Raw genomic sequence first — 23,295 nt, forward strand, 5'->3', positions numbered from 1 at the left:
CTCGATCTGATATCTCTGATGCTCAGCTGTAGAAGAAGGAAGCAACCTAGCTAACCTGCGCGCACATGGGGAGCTCGAGGGCCTGGCGCGTCAGCTCTTAACTCCAAACTCGTGAGCTTACGAAAGTACCTGGAGTTGGAACCGCCTGATCTTCATTCCGCAACATGTTCATGGTCGTTGCCAGAGTTAATCGGAACCGACGACTCTGGCTCGATACACTTCCTCTCAGCAGCCTGCTGCTTTGCAATTTCGGTAGCTCACGCCTGGCTTCAGCTGGTGGAGAGGATCTTAGCTCACCACCCTTTCATCGCTGTCGAAGCTCTCATCTGCGCAGGGTAGCTCTTCGACTCAGTGACAGTTCACCTAAAATTACGCTTACGATTTACTAACGGGACGCTAGCTGACTTCACTGCCTCAGCTCACCATACATTCATTGCCCATCAGCTCATAGCTTGGGTATAACTGGAGTACCTTACTCTGTCGTCAGTTCGTTACCGCGGTAAGCTGAACTCACCTCCCGACCCTCGCCAACGGACCTCATGCACAGCCTGCCCGTCAGCTCGTCGCGAATGCCGGGGAGCTCACGCACGACGATACCCAACAAGGCATCGGCCGCATGGCCGTTGCCGGTATACATCGCAAAACTCGCTGAAGCACTTGTGCCAGTCAGCTTATCGGAAGAAGACAGGGCTCACGTCTGGTCTCAGCTCCCCTTCTAATAATCAGCTCATCTCTTCCCTGCTCATCGGATCCGTTGCCTGCACTGCTCAGCTTTCCCTCAGCGTTAAAGCTCACGGTTGAGTCCGAGGATGCGCTGGCTGGATATCAGTTGACCTGAACCCCGCGAAACTCACTGTAACCTCCGCGGCAGCCCACCGTAGGATAGGAGCTCAGGTCTGGTGTCAGTTGCAGCCTCGACTCAGCCAACTCACACCCGACTCTGATGAGGAGTCTTCATAAACGTCTTCAGGCTAGCTCAGCCAAGCGCCTCTTGCCCACATCTTCAGTCAGCTTCGCAAAGACCGTCCAACTGATTCTGTCGTGGCTGATTGTCAGTTCACGGTAAAGCATGTCCCTTAAAACTCACCCATGCGGCGCTTCTCACGGCGCTTCTCAGGACTGTCGGTCAGCTTGGCATAAGCCCTCGGAAGCTCACATCTGGCGTCAGTTCTCCAAAGTTCGGCCAACTTACCTGCAGCCCTCGCGAGTATGAGTCACTTCGTCTGGAGTTGTCAGCTTGGCATGACATCAACAGCTCACCAGCTCAAGTGGCAGGTACTGCGGGGCCGTGTCATGTGCGACACGCCGGCTGTAAGACAGCTGCCCAACACCCTCGTTACTGGCGAGAGAGTCGCTGAGAGTCAGCTCGATGAGGCTCTAGCAGCTCACCGAACCATCGGGCAAAGTTACCCTCGAACCTTACGACCTCGCCTGCCTCTGTGTATGAGCTCAGCAGAATTCATTGCAGCTCACGTCTGGAGTCAGCTTGCAACAGATCTTCCAGAGTGACCGCCTCCATGGCTGGATGTCAGTTGATCTCTATGGGCACGTGGTAACTCACACGTACGAGACCCTGGACTGTCGGTCAGCTCAGCGATATGGATCTTGAAGAAGCTCACGTCTGTTATCGGTCCCACATGCCATTCGGCGAACTCGCACTCGGCTCACGCTGGGCACCCCGACTTCTCTTGGCCGCTATCGATCAGCTCAGCGACAGGACCGGCAAGCTCACCTGTGGTATCAGTTTTCAGGGAAGTTTGCCAACTGACTCTCCCCGCCGCTGGGTGTCAGTTAGCACTTGTGTGGGAGCTCTGGAACTCACCTGCGTTGTTCTGGCTGCCTGTGGGTTAGCTGTGTGGCCTGGACGAAGCTTACGTCTGGTGTCAGTTCGGTCCGGAGCAGTCAGCTCACCTTCAGAAGTAGCGTTTCTCTCTTAAAGGTCAGCTCATGTAGAAGGCCTCATCGGAGCTCACACCAACCTGACGTCGCTGATGTCAGTTCAACGTACATGGCCGATAACTCACGACCTGGCGGTTCAAGACGGGCCGCCTGCAGGTCAGCTAAACCCTCACAACACTCAGCTTGCCGTGCAAGGTCTGATGTCAGTTGCCATCTCCAGACCAGAAACTCACATCTCGACGACTGACCCAACATCCCGCTATCGCTGCAGGTCAGCTCAACCACTCCACAAAGCTCACGATCTAGAGACAGAGGCCCGCGACGGCCTGTTGTCAGCTCGGAATTGCCGTGGCCAGCTCACCTTCCAGCCCTCAGGTTGTGCTTCTCTGCAAGTCAGCTCTGATCGTCCACCGCCAGCTGACCATGCACCTGGAGTCAGTTCAAGCGGAAGCCAAGCAACTCACCTTCTTCGCCTTGCAACCATCGAGTCAACCATCTGACTTCGCCTGCGGGTCAGCTATGGCCTCCCAAACAACGCAGCTCACAGCGTGACCCACCCAGCCCTACGTTCTGTTGTCAGTTCGAAGGCACGCATCCAACTTACCTTCCAGACCGCACGAGCAGCCTCGACTTGTGCTTCTCTGCATGTCAGCTCTAATCGTTTCTCTCCCAGCTGACACTGGTTCTGGTGTCAGTTCGTGTCGGGCTTTCATAACTCACCTCCAGCCCTGACGACCCTCACACCCCACCCCACCGCGACCTCTGTCGATCAGCTAACCGTCACCATCACAGCTCACAATGCCCCACCAAAGTACTGTTGGCCTGATGTCAGTTTCTAGTCGGGGCTGGACCAACATACCTTCCTGCCCCTATTTGTCGTCTGCTGTTCAGCTCTCATTCCCACCACCAGAGTTCACGCCGTGGATATCCCGGTCTGGTGTCAGTTCATGACTTGGGTTAGCGAACTCACCCCCGGTCCTCACGCCTAACCCCTGCTCGTCAGCTTATGAGCGGCTCCTCGGCTCACGCAGGTTCTGAAATCGCTGGAGCTCAACTCACCTCCCCGCCCCTCGTCGTCCTGCTTGTCAGCTCTGACGGTTACAGCGGCCGTGCAGCTACTCACCCTTTGTGGGTCTGCGGGTCAGCTCGTCGACTTGTTTCCTAGCTCACAGCGCGGGACTGGTGTCAGTTAGACGCGGGCATCGAAACTCACCACGAAGACACTCTGAGGTGAGTTAGACCACAATGGAACAACTCACTCGTCTGTCTCTCAGCTGTCTACTACCACAAGGCAGCTTACCTCGAAACTCGCGCGGCTGAGATCAGTTGAAGGCGATCGGTCAACTCACTCATCTGTCCTTAGCTCGATCCGGCAAGAAAGCTCTCCTCGACGCTCTTCGGACCCCGCCCTGATGGAGAGAAGACGGAGAACGACTGGAGTTGCTGAGAGCTCCTTTCACCACGTCACTGTCAGCCGGCGATGAAACATCCGTTGCGCCCCCGTGCAACACATTGTTCCACTCACTCCTCTCGATCCTCTCACTCCTGTCAATCCTCTCACAGTTCAGACGAGATCCACATTCCACCTTCTCACGCACGCCTCGCTCCTCGCTCCTCGCTTCGCTATCGCTCGCTCGTTGCTCGTTGCTCATTCCTTGTTCGGACCATCGGTGCATCCATGCACGCTAAATTGAGAGCTATAAAAGTGAAAAAAAAATCTATGTAAAAAAACCAATCCGGCGACGATAATCAAAATATGGTTGTAGATGCAGTTTTATTGGGGGGGGGGGGGGGACATACGATAACGCTGACACTTTTCCTCTTCTCCTTTACTACTCCTGTTACAAGTCTCTATGCTGGAACCTCTTGTGGAGGTCCCGTCTTTTCTAAGAGCGTTCATGCAGCTTGCAGCTGGCCTCGGCTTGCGGCGGCATGCCCCTCAGCCTTAGGCCTGCTGGCTGAGCTGCTGAATAAACGCCGTGCGCTCCTCGGGCGCAAGACCGTCGAGGATACGCTGGAAGCCCTCGAGGACGCCCTGCTGGTTGGTCTGGGCCCAGTCGACGACCTGGTCGGCGCACCACTCGTCGCGGACCTGCTGGACAAAGTTCTCGACCTTGTCGCCGTTCTTCTCGAGGAAGGCGGCGACCTCCGAGTCGGAACCCTCGGACAGGAGCTCCTCGGGCAGGAGCTGCTCGTACAGACCCTTGCGCTCGGGGTAGGTGAGGGTGGGGTTGGCCGAGGCGAGCTTCTTGAGAATGCGCAGCTCGGAGAGCTTGCGGCGCAGGCTCCAGTAGATGGCGCGACGCGAGTTCTCCCAGTCGCAAGGGACACAGTTGGCCTTGGCCTTCATGCGGCCGGCGCGGTCGTGGAGGTCGGCAAACTCGCGGGCGATCTGCTGGAACGTGGGGCCGAGGTGCTTCTCGCGCGCCTCGAGGGCGGCGACGGCAGCCTGCTTCTCCTCGGGCGACGACTTGGCGTTGTCGACGGCAGCCTTGAGCTGGGCGTACTCCGAGTCGAGACGGGCCATGGTCGCCTGGACCTTGGGCTTGCGGTACTTGACCTCGACGATACCCTCGGGCTCGAGGACACCACCGCGCGACTCGTTGTCGACAAACATGGTCATGTGCTCGGGGTTGATCGAGGGGTCGAGCACGACCCAGGCACCACCACGAAGCTCTCCGTTGGGAACCAGGTAGATGATGATCGGGTGCTTGTAGCTCGAGAGGCCGTCGACAATCTTGGCACCCTCCTTGAGGATGGCCTGGGCCATGTCCGACATACCGCCAGAGAAACCACGGAAGTTGGCGAACAGCAGAAGCGGCAGACCCTCGCGGTTGGCGTCCTCGATGGCAGTGGCAGTCTTGCGAGACGAGTCGGGGAACCAGACGGTACCGGCGAGCGCGACCTTGGACTCGGTCGAGTTCTCGTTGGCAGGGTCGGCGGGGTCGACACGCTCGATCGTGCGAGTCTCGGCGGCAATGACGGCGACCGGGATACCGGCGACACGTCCGCGACCAGTGACAATGGTCTGAGCCCATCCGCCCATGGTCTCGAAGAACGAGCCACGGTCGAGGATACCAGTCTGGAAGTTGCCAGAGGCCTCGTCGTAGCAACCGGCAAGGAAGTTGCGGGGGTCGTAAGGGCCCTTGGTGGGGGTCCACTCGACAGCACGGTCCCAGACGTCTCCAGTGGGGAGGATGGGGATCGCCGTGTTCTTCTTGGCCGGGATGAAGGTGAGGTAGTTGACGATCTGGAGAGCACCGTCAAGGTCCGAGCCGGCAGCCAGGTGCGAGATACCGTTGCGGTACATGATCTGGGGACCACCGAGCTGGAGGTTGGAGGTGTAGACGTCCTTGCCGAGAACCTTGTTGATGGCCTGGGCACCGGTAAGGATGATGGGCTGGCCCTCGACCTGGACGACACGCTGGCCGAGACGGACGAGGTAGGCACCGATACCGACGGAACGAGCAGTGACCATGGAAATGGTGAAGATGTCGTCGTAAGCACGCGAAGTCTCACCAGCAATGAGACCAGAGCCACGGAGACACTCGACACCGAGACCGTCCTTGTGGCCAATGATGGTGGTGATGACGTGGCGACGCTCGCCGTCGACCTCGACCTCCTTGGTCATGACGCTGCCCTCACCCATGTCGTTGAGCTTGTCAAGGTTGGCAGGGGTGAGGTACAGGTAGTCGAAGCCCTTCTCGGGCTTGCCGGGCTCGCGCCAGGCAACGTCGAAGAGGGCCATGACCTCCTCGGCGAGACCAATACGGGCACCCGAGTTGGCCGAGAGGTAGACACGGGGGAGACCCTGGGCACGGGCGTACTGGGTAGCCTTGTAGAAGAACTCGTCCTCGGCGGGACCGAACGAACCAATCTGGAAGGTGATGTCGTTGGAGATGACAACGACGCGACGGCCCTTGGGGTACTCGGGGGTCTTCATGGTGAAGACCCAGGCGACCATACCGCAGGTGTTCAGTCCAGGGGGACGGTTGACCTCGGTGAGCTCTCCGTTCTCGTCAAAGACAAGCTCGGAAGCGGTGAGCAGGTCCGAGGGGATCTTGACGTTGGGAAGGAGCGTCTGGACCTGGCGCCAGACCTTGTCGACCGCCTGGCGGAAGAGGTCGGGGAAGTCGTAGACGTAGGTCGTGCCGACAACGTGAGCCTGGTAACGGCGAGGCTGGAGCGACTCCTTGGTGGCGTAGGGGAAGTTGACCTTCTGGAGGTGGAACTGGCCCTGGTCGCCGATCGACTTGAGAATAGTGACACCCTTCTCGTTGGTGAACTCCTGGTAGGCCTCAAACTTGACGACGAAGCCAGAGACGTTCTCAATGAAGGCGCGGATGGGGGTGACGTTGCCCTCGTCGTCCTCAATGACAACGCGGATCTCACCCTGGGTGACACGCTGGCGCCAGAGACGCTTGCCGTGGCGCTCGATGAAGCCGGCGAGGGCCTCCTGGACGTCGTCGAACGTGACGTTGAGGGTGTAGACGCAGTTGACGAAGAAGTGGTTGCAGTCGGCCTGGCGGTGCTGGTTGGTGACAATCTCGAGGGTGTCGAGAATATCGCCGATGAGGCGGTCAGTCTCCGAGATGAGGTACTCGGTCTGCTTCATCTGGCCAACGAAGCGGCCGGGGCGGAGAAGGGCACGGACGAAGAAGCGAATGTCCGAGGGGTTCTCGCGGCCGACAGCCTGGTAGACGTGGATCTGGCGGTTGCCCGACTTCATGGGGGTGATCTTGAAGTTGGACAGACGTCCGAGCTCAAGCTGGTAGGCGAGGGCCGGCTCAATGTTACGGATCGCGGCCTCTTCCTTCCAGGAGCCGTCCGAGCTAGGGCGGAGGGTGACGTACGAGGGGTACTGGCCCTTGCGGCAGATGACGAACGAGATGCGGCGAACACCGGTAGCGTCGACCTGGGCGCGGAAGTCGTTGACGAGGCGAGTGAACTCCTCGTTGAGCTCGGCGTCGGGAATGTCCTCGTCGAAGAGACGGAGGGCAATGTTCATGACGTGAGGGTGACGGGCGTCCTTGCCGTACTTCTCCTCAAACTCGTCGACGTTGAACTCGGGGTAGTGGCTGAGAACGCTCTGGAAGTCCTGCTTGAGCGCAGCAAGAGTGTCGTACGAGGTCATGAGACCGAAGCGGAGGGGCTCGTTCTTGGCCTGAACGCGGAAGTTGAGGTCGCTCATGGAGGCAACACGGGTAATGTCGCGCGAAGAGTCGACGCGAGGGGTGACGGGCTCGAGGCCGGGGCCGCGGCCGCCCATCTTGAAGCGCCAGGTGACGACATTGGGCGAGCCGTTCTGGGTGGGCTCGTAGTCGAGGTGCATAACGTTGTAGACGCGGTAAGCACGACGGACGTAGACCTCGAGGGCAGCGAGGACGACCCAGGGGTCGGGGTGCTTGAAGAAGGTCGACAGCACGTCAAAGACGGTGTAACGCGAGTCGGTGACCTCCTTGAGCAGGTCGGGCGAGGGCAGGCGGTGGCCGCTGCCAGAGTCACCATAGTACGAAGTCGTGACCGAGGCCTTGAGGATGCTCTCGAGCTGCTCGAGACGCTCCTGGTAGGTGGGGAGCGAGCCGACGATGAGAACCTCCTTAGCCTTGAGGACGGCCTTGGTGGTAGCACGGCCGTCGATGTCGGCGAGGCGGGTGAGAGCCTTGTGGACGCCCGACTCGGGGGTGAGCGAAGCCTTGGGCGACTCCTCCTTGATGATGTCAAGGACGGCGTTGACGAGCTTGGTCTTGCCGGCGACCTTGGAGTGCGAGAGGACGAGCTTGACGACAGAGTCGAGGTCCTTGTTGTCGTCACGGAGCTTGAGGATGACCTCCTCCTGGGTGTGGGTCTGGTCGGCGAAGGCCTCCTCGACATCAGAGAAGTAGTTGACGAGGTCAGAGTAGATCTGCCACTCGTGGACCTTGAGGCCGTTGGCAAAGGCGTCGATCAGGACCTGGAGAGGAGCAATGGCACCAGTGACCTGGGCGCGCTCGTTGATGGGAACAATGTTCTCAATGTACTCCTTGATGGTCTTGTCGAGCTTGTTCGAGGGGAACTCGAGCTGGCCCTCGTGGCACTCGTCAATGATGCGACGAACGGCATCCTCGAGCTTGGCGGGAATACGGCCAGAGAGGGCAGAGAGAACGTCGTGGGCGTTCGAGTAGGGAAGCTCGGGGTTGCGGAGCTCCTGCTGGACAATGGCGAGCGAGGAGAGGACCTGGGCCGAGTTGTCGTATCCACCGAGGTTGTCATAGAGGACCTCGAGGTTCTCGCGGAGGCGCTGGTGGGGCTTGGTGCCGTAGCGGCCGTTCTTGAGCTCAAAGGTGGGGAGCAGGCCCTCGAAGGGCTTGGCAAACTTGACCTTGGAGGGGTCGTCAAGGGTAAGGATACCCATGAGCTCACCCTGGGCAAGGTGCTGACCGGGCTGCTTCATGAACTGGGCGATACCAGACTCGGAGGCAGTGACGGGCATGATCATCTTCATGACCTCAATCTCGGCGTAGGCCTCGCCAGCGTCGACGTGGTCGCCAGACTCGATAAGGTAGCGGACCAGCTTACCAGGAGAGGGGGAGCGGAGCTGGGTGGGGTCACGCTCGTCCTCGATCATGGTGGTCTTAGCGTCGACGGAGAGAACCATGGCGCCGACCTCCTCACGCCAGTAGACGGTGTGGGAGGATCCGCCGAGAGAGATCAGGAGACCGCCGTCAGAGAGGGGGCGGGCACCGACAAAGATGCGTCCACCGTTGAGGTAGAGGGTGAACTGGAGGGGGCCAGACTTGGCCATGGCGAACGAGTAACGAACATCGTCGTAGATGAACTCGGTCTTGAAGAAGGTCTGGAGGGTGTCCTTGGTAGGGATCTGACCACGCTCGAGGACCGACTTGAACTTGGCGAGACCCGCCTCGTAAGCGATGTGCGCCTTGACGACAGCGCCGCAGATGACCGACAGGGTGGTGTCGGGGCGCTCCGAGGTCATGCCCTCGGCAATAAGGCCGTCGAGCCACTGAGTGGTGAACTTGTTGTTCTCAAACTCGGGCTTCTCGAGCAGCTTGATCAGGTACTCGACGGTAGTGCGGAACTCTCCACGAATGCTCAGCTCCTTGAGGGCGACGACCATCGACTTGCGGGCCTCGGAACGCTCCATTCCGTAAGCGAAAATGTGGCCGAACTGCGAGTCGGCGAATTCATGGAGACCACCGGCCGAAGACACCGAGAAGTAACCCCAGACATTTGAGTTGGAGCGGAAATTAAGTTCCGTAAGGGCACCCGACGACGGCTTGAAACCCGCATCCGGGTTTTCTCCCGTGATACGGCACGCGATAACGTGACCCTTGGGGCGGGGCTTGCGCTGCGTCGTCGCCGAGGCAGGCTTGTCACCGTAAAAGTCGATCTCGGTGGCACCGTGGGGGTCCATGCCGTACAGCGTACGGATGTCGCGGATGCGGTGGAGGGGGATACCCATGGCAATCATGAGCTGGATGGCGGGAATGTTGCATCCAGAGACCATCTCAGTGGTGGGGTGCTCGACCTGGAGACGGGGGTTGAGCTCGAGGAAGAAGAACGAGTCGTCCTCGTGCGAGTAGAGGTACTCGACAGTACCGGCCGAGACGTAGCCGACCAGGCGGGCGAGACGGACAGCGGCCTTCTCCATGTGCTCGAAAGTGTCCTGAGGGGCAATGGTGACGGGGGCCTCCTCGATAATCTTCTGGTGACGACGCTGGACGGAACAGTCACGGCCGAAGAGGGAGATGGCGTTGCCGTACTGGTCGGCAATGAGCTGGACCTCGAGGTGGCGGGCGGAGCCGGCGAGCTTCATGATGAAGATGGGCGATCCGGGGACCTCGGAGACGACGGCCTGGAAGGCGTTCTTGAACTTCTCGGCGTCGTCGACCATACGGATACCCTTACCACCGCCTCCCTCGGAGGCCTTGATCATGACGGGGAAGCCAATCTTGTTGGCGCGGTCGAGTCCCTCCTCCCAGGAGTGGACACAGGCGTCCTCGTAAGCCTTGTCGGGGACAGTCACGAAGCCCTGGGGCGAAAGGACAGTGTCCTTGATGCCGGTTCCGGACCAGGACATGCAGGGGACGTCGGCGGACTGGGCGACGATGGTGGACGAGATCTTGTCACCGAGCGAGCGCATGGCAGAACCGGGGGGACCGATGAAGACGATCTTGGACTTGGCGAGCGACTCGGGGAGACGGGGGTTCTCGGAAGCGTGACCCCATCCGGCCCAGACAGCGTGGACACCGGCGCGCTCAGCGACGTCGACAATGAGGTCGACGTTGGCGTAGTTGTTGTTGTTGGATCCACCGGGAACCTCGACGAAGGCGTCGGCCATACGGATGTACTCGGCGTTGATCGCAAGGTCCTCGGGCGTGGCCATGACCGTGAACTCGATCATGCGCTCGTCGCCAAAGGTCTCGTAGGACCACTTGCGGACGGATCGGATCTCCTTGACGGCACCGATACCATTGTTGGCGATAAGAACCTGGGATCGTCAACGAATCGTTCTCGTAAGCTCTCCGTACCTTGGTGATGGCAGTGTGACCGCCCTGGTTCTGAACAAAGTCGCGGACGCGGCTGGGGGGAGCAGCGTCGAGAGATTCCGCGCCTGGTGGAGGTTGAGTGGAGGTGGAGCCAGAAAAGTGAGGTTACCCGAAGCATAAGCGAAATTGGGGCCGGAAGATGCATGGGAAATCGCAAAGTCAGCACAATGTACAGCGGAGACGGTCAAGAACGGTCCTGCAGATGCATAGACGCCCACCGCAAAAAGTCGGGACGTGAGGAGACCGTTCGTCGGTGACTCACCGATAAATTGGGCGACGCGGCTGTGGTCGTACTGACCACCGTTAGCGGCGGCAGAGCCGTTCGTAGCCATGGCGAAGACGGAGCTGCTGCTCTAGACGAGTGACTGGGGCTCTAGAGATGTTGTCGAACCTCTTAGCCTGGCAGCTGGGTCCTTTTGGGAGCTTGCTGTAACAGGGGCGGAGGTGCGATGCGGCGTTGAGGAAAGGAGGGGGAGGGAGAAGGAGGGGAGAAGTCGGGGGGTTGTGCTCGGGAGGGAATGGACAGTGCACAGAGGAAGAAAGAGGGTTAGAGAGGGGGGGTAGGGGCGAGTCGGAGGCGTTGAGACCCTTTGTAGAAAGAGAAGAGGAGATGAAGGAAGATGGTTGTGATGTTGGGTAAAGGTTATGACATGGTGAGCAGGCAGCACCGGCGGTTGCAGCACTTGCTGGGGGACGGAGGAAATGACCGCGCCGAGCACAGGGGTACGCGAGCACATGCCCCACAAGTACACTGGGCAGCCAAAGGGGCGACAGGCCGCCTGGCTGGCCTGGCTGGGTCTGCCTGGGTGAGCCTGGGTGATGGATAGACGCCTGGCCACGAGCCGGCCGCACCCCATACAATCGGTATCTCCATCGCGAACCCCATCATTGGAGAAATCTAGATATCTCGTCCCTACGCCGTGCCTGAGCAGCCCCTGGGACCGTCGCTGCCGAGTCTCGAGTTTCCCACCAGCCAGCCCGGCCAGCCCAGCCAGCCCAGCAGCTCGCCGCACTTGATCCCTCCCCTGGGTCGCTGCTGCTGCCGCCCTTGTCCCGAACTGCGCCGACGGTTGCTCCGGCCAAACAGGGCCAATCACCTGGGGCCGTATCTATCGCTGGGGTTTTTCCAGGTCGCCAGTCGTCGCCAGGTGCTGACGACCACACTCTACTCTTACGGCCTCGCTCTCTGCCGCCAGTCTCTCGTCTCTCGGCCTCGTCACTGACTCGCAGGGTACTTTGCTCACTGAGGCGCATGCATCCTTTCCTTCGCTCCAGCCACTTTCCTGCAATCCATGCTTTTCATAGTCATTCATTGCTCTCGGGTGCAGGTGCAGAAGGCAGACCCACGGTCGTGCATGGTCGTGCATGGTCGTGCATGATCGTGGTCCAAGGTGTGTCCCAAATTGGGCATCCGCTGCATCACTCGGTGCACTCGGGCAATCTTTATCTGTGCGACTAAAACAGGGCACACGATGCACAGGAACAATTACGACCTCCCCTCTTGATCGCTCCGCTCCTGACCCGGCGGCCTCTCCCCTGCCTCCCCAGCTGCTCATGCCTAGCGTCATCCACCCTCGCCTCGTGGCCGTCGTTCCTCTCGCGTCTTTTGCTTCAGGTCCTTTAGACATTTTTCACCTCGCTGTACTGCTGCCGCATGCGTCGCAACCACTGCTGCTGACACGACTGACACGGAAAGGCTTCGCAACCTCTCCATCCCTGGCCCTCCACCTGGTCGCGCCTGATGGCGCACATTCGCCGCACGGTTTGCACCTGGCATGGCATACATCGTTTCGGTCGTACACTGTCTGGTCAGGGCCCCGGGTCGTCCTTACGTCGCCCGCGGGTGAGGGTAAAAAATAACAACAATATGTGGGGATCACTGATGCAGCACGCATGATCGCGCGCTGCCTATCGTTCTGGCTCTTTTCGTGTGAACCTCCCGGATAGCCGAAGCTTCTTGAGCCTGGCCGTCCGGGGATGGAAGGAGATTTAGGGGTTTGAGAGGTTGAAACGGGCAAGGTGACTAACCACTGCGCACTCGGAAACGACGCACCAACCAGGATCGGCACTTCGGCTCAACCCCTTATTGGCCCGTCGTCTGCCCCAGTTCCCCATATGTTCTGCCCATGCCGCCCATGACGGCCACGGCTCCCTCCGCTGTCTAACCTGCTTGCTTCTACTGCTTCTACTCCCCTCGCCCCCTGCGGCCGCGCCCGTGCTGCGAGCCTTGGATGCGAGCCCAGTCGCTATCCCGCTCTAGCAAAGTCGCTTCCTCCATTCTCTTCATGTCGTTCAGAGCCTTGCCCAGCACCCATCCAGACTGGGCACCGGCTCCGCGCTTGCCGTTCGTGGTCGGGGCAGGCGCTTGCCCACTGGCGATCGCAAGCGCTGCACTCGTGCCGGGAGCCGGTCCTTCCTTCTCCAGCTCGGCAGCCTTGCCACGTGGTCCACGTTTTCCGCTCTGAACGTTGTATCCGTTCGGTAGGGCCTTGACGATCAGCGACGACGAATCCGTGTACAAGATGTCGTCCGTGTTGATGACCGCGAGAGCAGGCGCAAGCATGTTGTGGAGGAGGAGGTCGTTCGACTTGCTGCCGTCCTTGGGGCTGGCCGACCCAGAGTCGGCGCCGCTCTGCAGGTTGTGGTGGTTGGGCGTCGCACTACGCGACGACGATCGCGGCTCAACACGAGATCGGAATGTGCGCCGCTGGTTACGGGGGCGTGATGTCGTTTCCAGGAGGGTTTCTGCCGTCAGCTTCTATGAACATACGCCAACATACCTGTCACAACATCACCTCCTTCCTTCTCCTCGCGCAGCTTGCGGCGACGCTCCTCGATGGCACCGAGCAAGCGCTGACGGATCTGATCGCGTGCCTCCCAGTACATTCCTTCGATGTTGTCGCGCTCGCTCTCGTACATCTTTTGGGCTTGGCTGACTCTGGTCCCGTGTTAGTGGAACGGGCGGTGGAGTGGAGGTCCTCCCCCTCAGGGTGCCTCTGGAGTCACTCACTTGTACTCGTAGTGCGTCTGCGCCGCCTGCAGGAAAGCATCGCGCTCAACAGTCTTGGGGTAAAGACGGAGCATGTACTTGGATGATGTCGGGGGCTGCGTGTTGACGGCCTTGTTCTCATTATGGTACTCCTTGTACTGCTGGGAGAACTTTCTGTCGTTGTCAGCGTCCGGCCACCTTCCTCATCCACGACATCAACAGCTGCAACGTGCCGTGGGCCACGGCCCCTAACTCAGTGGAACGCATCTGCGCGTCACTGAGCCTGGATGGACTTATTGTACTTACTCGTCGCGGTTGTTCCAGCTTCCGTTGTGAAGCATCTCAATCTTGTTCACTGTTTCTCTTCGCTTCCTGTCGCGCTTCGACTCAGCCGCCTGGGGCGGAATAATCGTGGGAATCTGCGACGCGGACGCCGCTGAGTATTTCGACATGGTGCTGCTGATCGATGCGGTTGTGGATGGGGAAGGACAGAACAGGACGACGATGTTATCGTTCAGTCGTCGGCGTCGGCCTGGCGGCAAGAGTGAGCGGTGATGATTTGATACCGCTTAACGCAGTGCCTGAACTTAGCCCCGGAAATACACGTCACCGAGATTCGAACGCCTCGCATGCCTCCGAGCTATGACGCTCGACGTTCAAGACGCATCGACATCGTCGGGCTCCTTCGTCGTCCTCCACATCGGCAACACCATGTCCAACAACGCGGCGAGTTCATTCCGCTCCCAGCTCTCCGGTTTCCGATGGGCCAACTCGGTTCAGGACGACTCGGCGACGACGGCGCCCGCATCCCAGGGCAACGTCTTCAGCCGTAGCTGGAACAGCGTCAGCGGTTACATTCCTCTCCGAAACGAGGGAGCAAGCCGAGAAGAGGAAGCGTACTTTGCTCTTTCAGTGGGTACAAGCTGGTGCTCGCTGTATGACATAGCTAACAATACAGCGATGGGAACGGTTCGTGGTGTCACTGATCTACCATACTAACCCTCAGCTTCCTCGGTTTCATCGCGTGCTGCATCGGCGGCATGGCATGCTTCGGCATCGCCTTCCTGTTCCTGCCTATGCGTGAGTTTCGCTTTCTAGGCCCCGACTAACCCTCAGTTGCGATTAAACCGCGAAAGTTTGCTCTTGCGTTTACGCTTGGCTCATGTCTGTTCATGCTCGGCTTCGCGATCCTCCACGGCCCCATGGCTCGTAAGTTTCCAGGTATATGTCCTAACTGACACCAGACCTGAAGCACATTATCTCGAAGGAGCGTTTGCCGTTCTCGATAGCGTACTTCGGTTCGCTCGCCCTGACGCTCTTCTTCGCCATCGGCGTGCGCTCGACGATTGGCACCCTCGTCGCTGCCATCGTCCAGGTCGCCGCGCTGCTCACGTACCTCGCCGCCTACCTTCCGGGAGGTGTCGTGACGCTCCGCATGGGCTCACAGATGCTCCTGCGCGGAGCCGGAAACGTGCTGCCCGTGTAGTTGATGCCTGTCGAGTTGTCAGTCGAGCTGTACTATGTATCATCTATAGAGCTGCATCTGCGCAAGCATCGGGGACATTGCATAAGCCGTCAGAGTGCGAAGATTAACTGATGAGCTATTTCTTGTGTGCTGCATGTGCTGCAATCGTCGTTGTTGATCTTGGTGCCACCCTAGGTGTTTGCTTCCGCACGAGCCATGACGATATGGACGGTGGAGGTCGATCCGAAAGTTCAGGTCTCGATCAGCAGTCAAAGCTGTTTTGTTGTTGATCGTCAGACTCACCATGTCAACAACAAAACCTACCGTCCCATCAAAGGTGGTACATACGTGAGCTTCTATTTATACGCGATAGCTGACGACAGCCTCTCTCACGAAGCAGGCGTCAATGTCATTGCCTACAACCACGGATCAAAGTACCTCCTTTCCGGCAGTAGCGACCGCACGATCCGGCTATGGAACCCGGCAACAGGGAAGGAAGTCAAGGTGTACCGAGGGCAAGCGCATGAGATCTTGGCCCTAGATGTGTGAGTGAGGAACTCTCCTGTAAGGAGCCTTCGTGACTGTCGTCTGGGCCGGCCGTCCCCGCGGCTGGTCATACACAGAACACAGCTGACATCAGTGCCTCGGACAACGCCAAGTTTGCATCATGCGGCGGCGATCGCGCAGTCTTTTTGTGGGACGTAGCTTCTGGACAAACAATACGAAGGCTGCAGGGACACTTTGGCAAGCTGCACGCTGTCGCGTTCAGCAACGACGCCAGTCTTTTGGCGAGCGGTACGTTAGCTAGGCGGCTTGGGTTCAAAGCTGACACCCAGGCGGTTTCGACGCCAAGATCATGCTGTGGGATATGCGCGCATCGACACGAGATCCACTGCAGACGCTCAAGGATGCGACTTCGAGCATCACATCGCTGAGCATCCCGCCAGACTCCGTCCAGATTATTGCCGGAAGTATGGACGGCCACGTTCGCGCGTACGATATCCGCATGGGTCAGATGACTGAGGACCTTGTTGGCTGTAAGTCTTACTCCAGCTTTGTCGAAGTGGCTGTAGCTGACCGAGCAGCCCCAGTAACAGCCGTGGTACCGTCACCTTCCTCACCAAAGGACACTCTTCTCGTTGCGTCACAGGACGGCAAGCTGCGCCTCTTCGATCGGTCAAACGGAAGTGTGAGCTTGCCGGTCTGGTCTCGAGCTGACATCAGGTCCTGCAGACATTCTCTGGTCACGCCGTTGGGCAAGGAAGGAGCCGACCAGCGTTCAATCGTGGCGAGTCGGCGGTTCTGGCAGGCGGTGAAGACGGCAAGCTCTGGGCGTGGAACGTGCTTGATGCGAAGCCGCTGGCTGGCTTCCCGCAATCACCACACCGGAAAGCGATCACGAGCGTCCTCTGTAATCCGAATGGGAAGGAGATGGTTACTGCGTCGCTTGGTGAGTGCCGGTGGGCTGGTAGTTAGCTGACGACAGACGGGACGATCAAGATCTGGAGTAGCTAGTAGCAGAAGAGGGGGCAGCGAGGGGAGGGTTATACTACACTTTGTGAGTTGTAAGCTCGTGTCCTCTTAACTAACATCAGAACGACTTCGACACTTGAGGGATAAGAATCGACTGTATGCATTAGCTATTATCAAGCAGAAGTCACTCGATGTCGTCGACCTACACACCGTATATCGCACTCGAGGCAACAATACTCGAAAAGCAGCCGGTGATGGAAGACCTCAACAACTTAGAGAGCAACACGCCCCTCTGTTGATGAACGACCGATTGTTAAGACATGACCAAACACCAGCGGATGTTCTCGGTGGATGGGACATGGCCACTAACAGCGTGAGCCTCGACCTAACCTCGTGTTTCTGCACCTTTGGCGGGCTCTGGGATCGCCGCACATCAAGAAAGACGGGATCTCGGAGCGTAACGGGTGCACCAACACAGCTCACGCGGGCGTGCAGACTGTTTCGCGAATCATGCGCAGGCGCTGCACTCGAAACCCACCGCCCGATCAGGCAGGTTTAACTTGCGCACACAGCAACGACTCCGGAGAAACCGCAACACTTTCGTGTGTTTCAAGTCGCTCGACTTTGCTCCTTCCCAGCGCGCAAGTGACGCAAGTGCCGGCAAGTGTGCGCAAGTGGACAGGCAGCTGCACAGTTGTGCTTGTGCCGCGGTGAGGCCGTCGCTTCACCGTCGGCTGCAAGACAATGTGCGTCGGTTGAGGAACGCGACAGAGGGCACGGACAGTATACAAGTACGACAACGGTCGTATCTTTGGCACAATGGAGTATAGCAGCCTCCCATTGGGGCTTGGCACTTGCAAGTCCAGTTGCTCTATCCACCATACGTCAGACATTGGGGTAATGTCACTGCGCATCTCGAACGGCGAGATGCTCATCCTTTACTGGCCACGCTGACTGTCACTCCTGGGTGCGAACCCCATGGGATTTCGCCGCTGTCTGGAGCACACTCTGGGCAGTGCTTGGCTGCATGTGCGCTCCCTCAGGCTGTGCGGTGTCTGGTTGAGTTTTGATCAGAATAAATATGCGCCTGGATCCAGCTCTCCGTGTCTTTCTTCTCCTCATCAAGCTCGTTGATCACTCATCGAACGCTCCTTGATCTCGAACTCTACGTCACCTCGAACCCAATCTCACTTTCCTCCGCACATCTACTCTCACAATCTCGCACTATTGCACCCGGCACCGTCATGGCCCGCCTGAACATGACGTTTAAACGTGAGTCACGTTTCCGTTCTTTGGGTCAGGGTTCGTCCATATTAGTCAATGGAATCTCGCTCGTGCAGCGCACCGTGCGTCGGCGCATCGGTGAGCCGGTGAACCTGACGACGGTGACATAACAAAGGAAGCCAACGCCGTGCGGGGTGCGGGGGGACACGGAGGGTGTGTGCGCGATTTAGCTCGGTTATCGATCGATTGGATCAGGAATTCCGCGCTTTCGAGTTCGTTGGGCGTGTCGCTTTGAGGACGTGAAACGGAGTCCACCCTAAGTGCGCGTTTAGCGGGCGCTCGGGCACCCAACACCAGGGCTACCCCGTCATGCACATGCACATCCGACCTTCTGCGATGTCCGAATGCGGTGGCGACCCGCAGCGAGCACCAGTCGATGATGACGACGAGGCGCAGGGCGCGCACAGCGACCAGGGTGCCCAGGGCGGCATGGCGCGGGGCCGCAACAGGCACCACGACATGCCGTTGCCCGATCAGAGGTGTGCCGAGCGGGGTCCGGCAGAGGCAGCGAAAGGAGGCATGTTGTTTGCGGCTTGGCGTCGGCGTGCGGGCTGCTGCAGGCCGACGCACCGCGCGTGGCGCGCGGAGACACAGCGCGATCGCAGGAACCCAGGATCGATCGCGGGCTATTTCGGCACTAGCCGCTAGTCTTTTCCAGTCAACAACAGGCATGTCTGCAATGGCCTTGCGTAGCGCGCAGCCTGCGCCGTGCTTGGCCTTGCGGGTTTGTCGGCTCATCAATCATGGATGCGCGCTCTTCCGACAAGCGTGTGCTATTCGAGGTTCTTCGTGCTGCGTTCATGCGTCTTGATTCATCACATCTTGCGATACCCACTGGCGTCGACGTACAGGTGCTGACTGGCTCTCCCAGGTCTCGTCACATCTCTCACCTCGCTCCTCAACCCCCGCCGGCGCCGTCATCACCAGAAAAGACCTTCGTCTTCGACTGCCGCGGTCTACTCCCCAAGTGACAGCAGCTCATCTATTCAACAAACACCGTCTCTTCGGCCGTCGAGTAACGAAGCACCCGCTCGCGACGTGTGCAACTCTACGTCCCCGGAAGCGAGCGCAATCTACGGTCCTCCCCCATCCGATTCAGTGCTGTCCACCTCTTTTCCCGGAACTTCTACTGTCGTCCCAGTGCTCAATCGCCCCGCGGCAGGGTATCTCACGAGCGCTAGTGAGCACAGCAGGTCATCCGGCTACTCCTCGGACCCCAGCGACCCCCACCACGGATACCACCTGCTCTTGCTCCAGTTCAAGCAGGACCAAATCTCCAAGAATCGCGACGGCCGCGAACACGAACAGTGCCCCGTGACGCTGGAGCTTTGGCTGGATTGGCAGCGGTTCGCTGCACAACTCCCGCCTTTCCGGTCGCAGAACGACTCCTTGTCATGAACTGGCCCACGAACTGGGTCGACGCCCAGGGCCTGCCGCTGTATCAGCTCAATGGGACCGTCCCCTTCACCGGGCCGCATTCATCGACGCACAACCTCGCCATACCGCCGGACCAGGCGGAAGACGCATTTCCTGCACAATACGCGTACAGCCCCGAGTCCGACACCCAGCCACTTCCCGCAACACGCCGGGGCAGCCACGGAGTTCGCGATGACGACGATGGCCACCGTTGGCAAACCCGTCCCGCACCTCAGATCCCTCGCGGGCCAAGCGGAGATGCCAATCACTTTTGGCAACTCCACGGCCCTCGGCGCTACACGTACGGGTGTACGCTGAGCGTAGTGGCGGAAGAGAAGGGCGCTGAAGATGACTCGGGGCTGGACCTGTCGGAGCAGTCGTCGACCGAGTCCTCTTCCTCTGGCACGTCGACGGAAACATCCACCTCGGAGGCGACGACCTTCAACCACCTATCAGCAAAAACGTCCGGTGACAGTCCCGCGCCGCAAGATCACAGTCCGAAGCAGCTCGACCCCACGGTCCACCTGTCCTCCGAGCGCCGGCTGAGCATCGACATGTTCTCGGACGACGACACCTTCTACGACGCTCCCTCTCAGTTGGGCTCGCCCTTACCCGTGGACTGGTCTTCGGATGACGAAGGGTACGAATCTGCAGAGGCAGGATCGGATGACTCAGTTTTCGACGCCGAGATTTGCGAAGCCATCCATTGTCGTCGAGAATCGATGTTCTCGGATGACGACGAAAGGTTCTCCCTGTTCAGTAACTCGCGCCGACCGTCACTCGCAACCGACACCTCGTCCCGCCGCCCGTCGTTCGCCACAGCGCACGAGTTCTCATTCGACTCCCGCCGCCCCTCCTTCGCGACCACCATTTCGGACGAAGCGATCGAAGACGACGACGATGACGATGGCGTCTCGCCCGTCTCCCCCACGACCGGCGACATGCTCATCAACATCTGGAAGTCCAAGCGGTCCAGCATGCTGTTCATCGACCCCTCGGCACCACTACCTCTCCCGTCCCCCGCCCTTCTCGACACCCCGGTCAGCCCTCGAGTGCCGCCCAGTCCTGGCGCCGCGTCTTTCATGTCCGCTGCTCGCCCCGAATCAGTTCTGCTTCCAGACGATGCTGAGCCGGAATGCTGCGTGAGCGAATCTCCCCAGCAGATTGCCCTCAGCTTGGACTCAGATCTGGCAGAAGATGAGGAAGACCCGGACAATACCCTCGCCACGCTCAAGGACTTCGAGCAGGAACCTGCCAGCATCGCTCGCGTCACCGCTCGAGTTTACCTCTCCGGACGCGTCGCGCCCGCTCAGCTTGTGTACTATGAGCTGATGCTCGCTGCATCGGAGACAGCGCAGTATTCGCGCCTGTCGCGTGGGCTCCCACCTCCTGGCACGAAGCGTCGCGGGCCGCCGAAGGCCATCGAGGTTTCCAACGGCAGAAATTCTCGCTTTTTCTCATCGCATGCTGTCTTCTAGGCTGTCTACCTTCCCCCGCCGTCCGCAGCCTCTCTCCCTCCCCGTACGCATAAGTGCTTCGGCCTCAGAGGCTACTATGCTCCCACCTCCGTCCTGACTCCAGTTGTATCTGAGCCGGCCCACACAGCTGTCTGCACACCGCCTGTAACCGTGTATCGATAATCTCCAGTACCATTCGCCAACATCGCATAATTCACCTCCCTGTATATTCAGTGCCGGCCATCCGTTCTGCCTGCTCTCGCCCTGCTCGCTTGCGCCCGGCCGTCTCCGCCCTCTGCCGCTGTCGATCGATGGACCAGCACTGCGCCCGGCTCAATCTGAGGACCGGATTCATCATATTAGAAAAACTAAACCTATGCATAGAATGCACTCCATCATCATGACTGGCTGGACTCACTTTCACGTCTGACTGACCACAGGCGACCTCGGCTGATTGTTCATGAACCCTATGCTCCCAAATTACCGGGCTAGCCTTTCGTCGATCCCCGAGAGGCTGAACTTGCATCGGGCACCAGGACGGAACATGAGCTCCGATGCAACAGCTTCCTTCTTCCCAACTTCACTTGTCGGCTGGAGTACTTGCGCGTGTGGCTTCTTCCTTGCCACGATGAACACACTTGCGCGAGGTGGGGGCGGACGCTGGCAAAATCCTTTCGACTGGCTCATCTGGCCACTCCGAGAGTTACGCGCAAACTGTAAGTTCCCAGCGTCTATTCCCCTAATGTCCAGACCCATGGCTCATTTTCATCACCGTCGAGGCATACCTTTTGAAGATGGCCCTGTACTTCTGGTACTTCGTCCTCTTCAGAGCTCCCAGGGAGGAGATCATGGCGCAGTAAGCATTTATCTTCTCGTGCTCCGGCTAACAGATTTCCAAGCTATCTTGCCATCCCAGTCGTCACAATTTTCCTCCCATTGAGCATGTGGCGCGTCCTCATCATCTACTACATGTTGACTTTGAGACGCATGCCCTCCGGGCTCAGCCTGGCGGAGGCAGAGGAGGTGACGCGCCAGCGTTATCAACGCGTGATTCGGAACGGAGGCGGTGTAGCAGGCTGGTTGTTCGTGTTTCTCACCTCCGAGTCGCTTTAGGATGCATCATGATGGGAATGATTAGAATTGTGACTGAACGAGTGGAGGGTTGCAACTACTGTGTGATTGCCGTGTGGCGGGCTTGCCAGCGATTTGACCGAATCAATTTCAAAGACCTGCCCATGTACTGTATGGCATGCACCCCACCGGCCCACCGGCCTTCACAGAACAACCAGATCAATTAAGAGGCTGTGGAAACGGTTGGATCACCTCTGTCTCGTATCGATGCGACATGGCCTCACAAGGATACCTGGTGTGGCGCGGGTCGATCGAAGAGTGCTGCGGGGACCACCAGTGTCAGCCCTTGGGTCACGGTGAGGTCCAAATCTGAGATCTACGTCGAAGCTCTGCTTCACAAGATGCTGCTCGGGTTTCGCGTAAGCCTACATGGTACACAATCTCTTTTGAGATTCCTATCTACAGTTGTGTCTCGGGTGCCAGGATTGCGGCGAAGGCACAGTTCTGAACTCGCCTACAATGTTGGCAGTGGGTGGAGCATGCGGGTTGGTCACCGAGCTAGGCCGAGCAGAGGGTGGGCGACAGCTCCATGGCGCCCAACCCCCCCATCCCTCGGCGAGGGTCGAAAATGCTCGGCTCACTCCTCCGCCCTAACGCGAGAGAAGCGGGCTGAGAAAGAGAACCGCCTTATGTAAGGGCGCAAGGGCTCCCACGAGGGCCATGAGACCTATGGCTATGTTTCCCAGGTCGCCCTTGGCGATCAGGACGATGCCAGTGACTACAGCGGCGATAGCCGCGAGAGTGGAGAGGACGCCCTCTTCTGTCAGGATTGATAAAGTGCAAAATGCTCACCAGTGGCGCTCGGTCGGGGCTTCGGGTGCTGTGGCTCTTGATTGTCGGGTTGCTCGTGGACGGCTGGGGCGGCCTGGGGCGGGGGCGGCGCTTGTAAGTGGTCGTTGGCTGGGTAAGGACAAAGGGTTAGAGGGGCCGATCTTAGATTCGTGCTTCGGCGCAACGTCGATCGCTAATCTTGCGTGCTGATTGAAGAAGACGAGGAGGAACTCGAAGAGGAGCGTTGGTTTTCGGGCATGGTTATGAAGTGATGATCGTGTTATGTTCAACTGGTTGGGCGATCGCCTTATATGCCGCCCGAGGCTTAACACGACGTTCCGAGCAAGTGACATAGCGTGAGCTAAAGAAGTAGCAAGGCTGCGGCAATGCGACAGAGGCTGCGACAGAGGCTACGAAAGAGGCTGCGACAGAGGCTACGAAAGAGGCTGCGATAAGAGCTGCGACGGAGGCTATGATAAGGGCTGCGACAGAGGCTACGATAAGGGCTGCGACAAGGGCTGCGACAAGGGCTGCGCGACGGGCTGCGATCGGCGTATCGTATGAGGGACGCTCGAGATGCCCCTGTTTGAGCTCGAGCCCGTTCTCGGAATGGTTTTTAGGCAGACAGAATCGACAGAAAGGCGTAAGGTAGGATGTATCCACTGGAGCGCTGGAGCTGTCACGACAAGCCAGATCACCGACTGTCTTAATATGAGAATATTTTCTTCAACCGTTCTCCCTCGTGTTGCTAAGAAGATTTGTTAGATGCGGGTGCCCCATTAACCTAGCTCACGCAGTTTCCGGGGGTTCAAGATCCAATGGTAGCACAGCTAGCACAGTGGTCGAACGTGAACGTGCATG

The 23,295-nt window shown here is 58.9% G+C and overlaps 4 protein-coding genes across 4 annotated transcripts; 2 read left to right on the forward strand and 2 right to left on the reverse strand.

Moving 5' to 3' along the window:
* Positions 1–3,844: 3,844 nt before the first annotated feature.
* Positions 3,845–10,780, reverse strand: A1Q1_05833 (acetyl-CoA carboxylase; the record flags this gene model as incomplete). Its single annotated transcript, XM_014321042.1, has 3 exons — positions 3,845–10,390; positions 10,431–10,513; positions 10,711–10,780. The coding sequence occupies 3 exons, from the start codon at positions 10,778–10,780 to the stop codon at positions 3,845–3,847; spliced, it is 6,699 nt and encodes a 2,232-aa protein (XP_014176517.1).
* A 1,853-nt stretch (positions 10,781–12,633) lies between these two features.
* Positions 12,634–13,889, reverse strand: A1Q1_05834 (uncharacterized protein; the record flags this gene model as incomplete). Its single annotated transcript, XM_014321043.1, has 4 exons — positions 12,634–13,108; positions 13,219–13,386; positions 13,459–13,611; positions 13,744–13,889. The coding sequence occupies 4 exons, from the start codon at positions 13,887–13,889 to the stop codon at positions 12,634–12,636; spliced, it is 942 nt and encodes a 313-aa protein (XP_014176518.1).
* Positions 13,890–14,079: 190 nt separating this feature from the next.
* A1Q1_05835 (nuclear mRNA splicing protein) lies at positions 14,080–16,413 on the forward strand (the record flags this gene model as incomplete). Its single annotated transcript, XM_014321044.1, has 9 exons — positions 14,080–14,349; positions 14,574–14,646; positions 14,690–14,940; positions 15,200–15,447; positions 15,543–15,697; positions 15,739–15,939; positions 15,994–16,091; positions 16,136–16,352; positions 16,403–16,413. 9 exons carry the CDS (start codon positions 14,080–14,082, stop codon positions 16,411–16,413), a joined length of 1,524 nt encoding a protein of 507 aa, XP_014176519.1.
* Positions 16,414–17,968: 1,555 nt separating this feature from the next.
* On the forward strand, positions 17,969–20,553 carry A1Q1_05836 (uncharacterized protein; the record flags this gene model as incomplete). Its single annotated transcript, XM_014321045.1, has 4 exons — positions 17,969–18,138; positions 18,360–18,427; positions 18,531–18,839; positions 18,917–20,553. 4 exons carry the CDS (start codon positions 17,969–17,971, stop codon positions 20,551–20,553), a joined length of 2,184 nt encoding a protein of 727 aa, XP_014176520.1.
* Between the last annotated feature and the right edge of the window lie 2,742 nt (positions 20,554–23,295).

Source organism: Trichosporon asahii, assembly GCF_000293215.1.
Source record: "Trichosporon asahii var. asahii CBS 2479 unplaced genomic scaffold scaffold00075, whole genome shotgun sequence".
Taxonomy (NCBI): Eukaryota; Fungi; Basidiomycota; class Tremellomycetes; order Trichosporonales; family Trichosporonaceae; genus Trichosporon; species Trichosporon asahii.